Source organism: Malus domestica, chromosome 16 (assembly GCF_042453785.1).
Source record: "Malus domestica chromosome 16, GDT2T_hap1".
Classification (NCBI taxonomy): Eukaryota; Viridiplantae; Streptophyta; class Magnoliopsida; order Rosales; family Rosaceae; genus Malus; species Malus domestica.
Window position 1 is genome coordinate 27,809,038 of NC_091676.1, and position 7,000 is coordinate 27,816,037.

At 36.0% G+C, this 7,000-nt stretch overlaps 1 protein-coding gene across 2 annotated transcripts; it reads right to left on the minus strand.

The window, feature by feature from the left end:
* Positions 1–2,175: 2,175 nt before the first annotated feature.
* On the minus strand, positions 2,176–5,529 carry LOC103435660 (uncharacterized). 2 transcript variants are annotated; one of them, XM_008374057.4, is made up of 4 exons: positions 5,096–5,507; positions 4,931–5,015; positions 3,274–3,534; positions 2,176–2,980 (listed from the first exon to the last, which is right to left on the minus strand). In XM_008374057.4, the coding sequence occupies exons 3-4, from the start codon at positions 3,511–3,513 to the stop codon at positions 2,339–2,341; spliced, it is 882 nt and encodes a 293-aa protein (XP_008372279.1). In that variant the 5' UTR covers positions 3,514–3,534; positions 4,931–5,015; positions 5,096–5,507; the 3' UTR covers positions 2,176–2,338. The 2 variants fall into 2 exon arrangements, with proteins under 2 accessions (XP_008372279.1, XP_070671932.1); XM_070815831.1 differs by having other exon boundaries at positions 4,931–5,529.
* Between the last annotated feature and the right edge of the window lie 1,471 nt (positions 5,530–7,000).

A 7,000-nucleotide genomic window follows, 5' to 3' on the forward strand; every position in this document is an offset into this window, starting at 1 on the left:
TTTTAATGATTAATTACATTAAGGTTGCTTGTAGATTATTTGATCAAGGTTATAGTATACATCATTCTTAATTTTTTTGGTGGATATGTGAATGAACGAGGAGAATGCTATGCAAACATCTTGCAGTGTATTTTCTTTGGTTCTTTGACGTTTTCTTGCATGCGATTGTCTCTCAATTTGGAGCCGAAGTTGCATATAGGTGTTGATTAGGAGAGTTTGATCAAATCACACATCGTATGGCTGATCATACATATATATGTAAAACGAACTCTGTAAACAGGTTGGTAATTGAATATGGCTTAATACCTTATAAACATGGAATTGGTTTTGTAATGGGGAAGTGAAATCTCTGGTCCCATCCTCATTGTTTCTCAATCAACATATAATTCGTTGTTACATTTTTCTTGCGTTTCAAGTTATTTTAGTTTACAGCACAAAAACTACATTCAATCTGTTACTTTCATTGTTTAGTTAGGGTTTTTTCAAAGCTAGTAATTTATAGGGGTCCAATTAGTCCTTGTGGTTCGACACCCTTACTTGTGCCATTATACTAACCATATATTCGCACTTGGAATGAACACAACATTTAAGTTGGAAAATCATTTTAGAATATTTGTTATATAATTAAATTTTCAAAAAGATGAAAATCAGGGTTACTATCCACTAAGTGGTAATGGTGTTGCCTATTTTACTGAATGGAGCGAGAGGATGCGGCAAAGAGAGACGGAGAAGGGCTTGGAGAATTATGTGTGTGTTATTCCTCATGTCTGGTGCCTTTATTTCTAGTAAATTGGATAGGATTCCTCACCTTGCAATTAATACAATCATAAAGGGATGGTATTACGATCAGTTTCACTATAAGCCCATGGAGATTGAATAATTAAGTATATCAAAAGATGTTGCATGTCAATTTTCCATTTTATTTTCTCAAGTATCAAGCATGTTACATTTCACAGCTCATCTGAATATGAAACTGGACCTAATGTATTGAACTTGGATAGAATAGGCCTGAGATATAGATAGATGTGACCAAGGAAATAACATATTTTTGGAATTGTTGTAGAAGTAGACGAGGTTGTGGAGCTTAATTGTTTTCAAGGAAATGACTAGGTTGGAATTATACAGTTGGACGCATACGAGCTAGCTTGCAGTGGCATTTACTAACAACATTAAATCTTCTTGTTCCTTTTGTTTTCAAGAGTTACAAGAAGGAATGGAGGAAGCACAACAAAGCAAAACACTTTGGCCTGCGGCACCCTAATATTTTAAATGGTGACTATCCGGCTTGAAGTTGAAAACCGAAAGACGGATTAGGACGGCAGCGCGAAAGATTGAGACTGCGTGCACTAAGTGTAATTCAATCATACCATATATCAAAGAAGATCATTTTTGTGGTATTGAAAATGCTAAAGAGGAATTCCAAAATGCAGCTATATCAGGAAAAAAATAGACAATCAATGAACAATATGAGAGACTCTCACTATCTGATGGACGGATGGTGTACAATATATTGGTTTCAAAAGAGTTTCTCACAGAGAAAGTATGCACTTGCAACCATCCGCTAGCTTTTGGCCAAGCACGCCCTCTATTGTTTCATGTTTCATGTCATTAGGGTACCAGTATCGAATGGTTCCAAAGAAATAGTATAGGCAACTACGCTCCTATGATTCTCATTAGAAGAATGGTTAATGGGGCCAAGGAACCAGTTTAAGACAAGGAATTCAAATAAAAATGTGATTTGGGAGATAAAATTCAAAGTCCAAACAGTACTACTATGCTTTTTATATAGTTTCTTCCCTGTCTCGGTCTTTTGGTGGATGTGGAGGTTATGAACCTTATGATGGATAAGGAACTATAAGAGCAACAACAAAGCAATGCATTATGTGCATTAGTAATCGACAAATACCTGGTGACAAATTTGAGTTCAACTTACTCTTAATTTGTCCATGTATTTACCGAAAATTGAGATTGCAAGAGTCTTTGTACAATAGTATTTAACCATTGTAATTTACAATTTTCTTGTTGTCTTATCTGTGATGCATCTCTTTCGAAATTAACTACAGTAAACTTTCAATAGTTCTTGCATGAGTTAGTCATAATGATCACGTACTTTCTTACGCTTCAAATTCAGTCAATTGCCAACGAAAATAATGAACCAATGCACTGAAATATGGAGAGCAACCAACGTTCGAAAATTTCTTATATATACCAATGTTATGCATGATGACAACAGTTTATCGATTGTCTATTTATTAAAGTGACAATTTTTATTAGAATTTCACTAATGAACAGCAAGTAGATTTTCGAAGAAACATCCACGAAAGCTGAAGTATTAGTTCTATTTGAGCTTTAAACCATGGAAGAGCCAATGTGGCCGCTTTCTTTCTTGGTCACATGTTGCACTAGAGCTGCTCATGGGAGTTGTGGGATAACTGCAATCTTCTCCTCTATCTGATTTGAATGAGGCCGGCGTATCGAGTTCTTTTGCTTTCTCGATCAGTTCCGAACATCCTAACTGAGGCTGGTAAGGTTTTGATCTCTTCCTGTTCTTGTTACTTCCGATGCTTAATGAAAGCTCCACTTGACTATCTTCATCATAACTAGCTGCACTTATACTTTCACTTTTGAGGGACATGTGAGAGCTTGGTCCTGCTTGTAATTGGTCAATTGTACTGAATCTTGTTGAGATGTCTTCCTCGGCAGGCCATTCAAGGTCAAATCCCCTTGACACTCTCTGAATGTCTCCTGAGCAACTTCCACTACGCTCTCTAGAGTTTGGATCATCCCTCAATCTCTGAAGGTGGAAATTATATCCTGAAGAAGTTTGAGTTATCGAGTGCTGCCAGTTAATCAACTGGGATTGGTTAATGTGATCTGCACTACTAGTTATTGGACCCCAAAGTCTATTTTGTTTAATCTCTTTCTTCAGTTCTTCCATTAGCATCTTTTGTACACTGTACAGACGGTGTAGCTCTCGAATCTGCAATTTTGGTTTTTGGTTAGGACTTAGGATCTGATCTGACAAGCATAAGACTTAGGATCTAATAAGCAAGAAGGCTGTAATTGATTTTTTTTCTTGGAGTATTTTGACTGGTTTGCTTATCCAGAAAGGTATTGTTGGATGAGAAATTTAGATGTTGGTGACTGACTAGCTACAAAATCAAATTCGCCAAGCTGAATATATTGGATTTCCATGAGACCCAAAGAACTCATGCTTCATGGAACATGTTCGACTACAATTCGAGCTCATACATGCACTAAAGTTGATCAAACCTGGTATTTAAAGGTATCTTCATGCATCTGCATTGTCTTCTTGATGATATCCATGCTGTGCTTGTCAAGCATCTTGTCCGTCAAGTTCCGAAGTGCGTCCTCAACTCTAGCCTTTTGATACTTCTCCTTCAGCCCAGTTTTCTGAAAATAGTCCCAGTCATCCACCCGATGCACCGTTAAGCTGCTGCTATTTTGTGAGCTTCCTAATATATTGATCATATATTCAATTTTTGTTCCCATTTCTGAAGTAATATACCATTCCTGAAGTAATATACCAGTTAAAAAATGTTGGTAACTACAGAGAAACGTATATTTTGAGGAAACACACACAACTGTTGCTATTGTATTACGAGATCTGCCACAGTAATTCTTTTTTTTCCAAACAGTTCTTATGAGATTAAAGTTCGAGTTTAATGAAGAGTAAAAAATCAAAATTTAGAAAAAAGAAAGTACTTTTTCGGACTTGAGTGGAGTAGGTGTGATACATAAACCCACTGACTGAAGGTGGAAACAGATTCTAGTTGGACACCAGGTCTACAATTATCCTACCACATCTGAATACCAAGGAATAATTGAATTGGTGTGATTATTTTATTTTTGAATTATCCTCAATCCCAAATGCAAGTGAGCCAATCTAACCCATCAAGGTAGTGGAAATCTATCTCTCAAAATTCACTGACAGAAGGCTTTATATACTATATTTGTGCTCCATGATTTTATTGGTTCCCTTTTTGGGACATGGATCCTCTCCGGATCCACACATCCTAATCCTAGGAATCTATCAATCCGGGCCATTGAAATTTGATCAAACGGCTACAAACAGGGGTCCACTTTAAAAGTTATAATAATTTTAGCAGTTGGATCAAATTTCAATGGCTCGGATTGGTGGATCCCTATGATTAGAATGCATGGATCCGGAGAGGATCCATGTCCCCCCTTTTGGTGTACAAATTCAAGTATCATTTGGGAATAGGACTCTAGTTCCCTACATGAAACAATATATCATGAAAGGGACATTTTAAGGTGTTGGATGAAGGATGAACACAAAAGAATGGGCCAGAATTGTCACAGCAGCTCCGAAAGTGCGTAATCCGAAAGTTACCAGACACAGAAAGGATGAAAAAGGAAAGGTGGGGTGCCGGCAAATAGTGAGACCTGATATGGAATGTGGGTTGTCTACTCTATTTTTTCTTTGTCAGTACAATATTTCTGCTGGTGTCATCAGTAGCCTTCATTTTTGTGAATTTGCTCTCCACAAGTGCCCACCTCTTCTTGTTTCTTTTGAAGCTATATATATATGCTAAATCTACAGTACTATGTAATCAGACAACAAGATTTTGACAGCATAAACAAAACCAAGGTAAATATTGCATGAAATAGAAACTAAAAAGGATCTATTGCAATTTACAATTAAGAACTGTTGAATTTGTATGGAAAATAAAAAAGGATCTCTTTCACCTTTATCTGATTTGGCATATATAGATATAGAGACTATATCTGTACTGATACTCGAAACCAACTAATAAATTTCAAGAATTATGATTTCCCAGAAGACCAAAACTTCCAAAATTGGATAATTTTTGAAAAAGAAGAAAAAGAAGCAAGAGCATCAACATCTAGGCTTACTAAACATACATAGTTGAGTTATATTTTGTACCTGAAAAAGAAAGAGCAGAAGTGGAGGACGTCTAGTGTGAGGATCATTGAAAGGTTTGCTTCTTCATGCCAATCATCCTATGATACTGGTAAGCCAAAACAACCCAATTAGTAGAGAATTAAGATAAGCATCCATCAATATCATCAGTCATTTGATCATCCGTACTAATCGGAGTCGAGTGAACAGAGCAATCTAAGGAGTGCAGCTAGCAATAGTTAAGCCCTCCCCCTCCTGCTGTGTGAATTGGGTGAAGATTCTTCGACACCTCTACACCAGCAAATCTCTTTGGCAGGGCAAGGCAGGCCAATATTAATTTCCAAGCTCCCCACTAGGTTTAGAGAAAATACAAAGCAACAAACCTCACCCTTCCTCACTCCTCTCACTAAATTAAACAATTCTTAATCATGTTCTTGGTCATGTTAATAATTCAGGCTTGACAGGCTGTGAAGTTAGGAGGCATGGCAAAAGAAGGTAAACTAATATACCAATGTCTTGGTGTACACAATATTCATATCTACAGAGAGAGAGAGAGAGAGAGAGAGAGAGAGAGAGAGAGAGAGAGAGTTAAAATTTTGTTAAATATTATTCATACATAGTATTGTTTGATTCTGTATTTTACGTTTATATATATTTGAATGGTAACATGGAAGAAGATCAAATTTGTGGGGTCCAGAGAAGAGTCATATATGATAAAAACCAAACGAAAATCCTAATACATGGGCCAAGGTAGGCCAGTGAACAAGATATTCCAGACAAAGTCTTACAGAACACCAAAGATTTGTGTTAAATATGTTGATGGATCGAAAGCTGGTGCTTCTTGCCCAGAACAACACCAATCTTAATATAATTTTTTTTCCCTTTGTTCATATAATACGATCCATGTTTGATTATTATCTCCGTACCAAAAAACAACTAGTCCAGGGTTGCATTCGAGTTTTTATGATAGTGCAAAAATGCAGGTGTTGGAGTTCTATAATTGTTTTTTAATTCCTCAACAAGTGAATCATCTTCGTCGAGTTTTACTTGATATATATTGTTGACTTATTGTGTGACAATTGAAGGTTACTAACTGTTCAACAAATGTAATCGCAACCAACCCCTTATAATTCATGTGCAGATAACAATATCTGAATATCATACCACATAAAATATTTTTCCATAAAAAGAGGAAGGAATTTTTTTTTTAATTTTCTTTTTAATAATGTGGAGACCAATTCTATTTAATTATTCAGGTTTTGAGTCTTTTGACAGCTAGCCATGATCCGATCTTGGGTTAAGGTTGCATCTGAATTAATGCGTAGTGTATGGGATCATAAACTAGATTAAACCACCTACTATAGTGATAGAGAAAAGAATCTAATTTGTGTCTTTATAAAATACAGAAAGCCATATCCATGCACTGTACTGTTCAAGGGTAATTTTCAGTTATATGAATGTGAAAGATTAAGGACCAAATCCATAATGTTTATGCACAAACCAAACATGCGTACAATTAACTAACCATTGGCATCTCTGCTTAGGGCAACGATTTTCAACGATTTTTATGCTTTGTTAATCTTTGTATGTACTTACTGCACAAAAATAATATGGCCGTTCAAGTGCAACACATAAAAAAAGACTAAGGCCATCTCCAACCGATGGCTGGCCAGAGGGCTCGTTTTAGCCCTCTGGCCCTCCAAGATTCTCCAAGATATTAATATTTTAATGAACAGTACATGGCCATATTTGCCTCCGTCTCCAACCGAGGGCCAGAGGGCCAAAGGGCTCGTTTTAGCCCTGTAAAAAAAAACCGACTCCAACCGAGGGCCAAAGGGCCATAGGGCCAAACATAATTTATTATTTAAAAACTACAACTTAATTTTATTTAAAAATCATGTTGGTTAGTGTTGTATAATTTTTATGTCGGTTAATGTTATTTAATGTTGTTTCATATTGTTTAATGTTGTTTCATGTTACTTAATTTAATTTAATGTTGTATAATGGCTTAGGAAGTTATAGGAAAAAAATTAGAATTTAAAAAAAATATGAAACAAATTTTGTGAAATAGAAGTTATAGGAAAAAATGGAATT

What these genes read in the sequence shown, in the direction of transcription:
- LOC103435660 (XM_070815831.1), bottom strand. Translation starts at nt 3,513, where the DNA reads ATGGGAACAAAAATTGAATATATGATCAATATATTAGGAAGCTCACAA. An exon ending in AAGATACCTTTAAATACCAG is followed by an intron (nt 2,981 to 3,273) that starts GTTTGATCAACT and finishes CCAAAATTGCAG; the next exon opens with ATTCGAGAGCTACACCGTCT.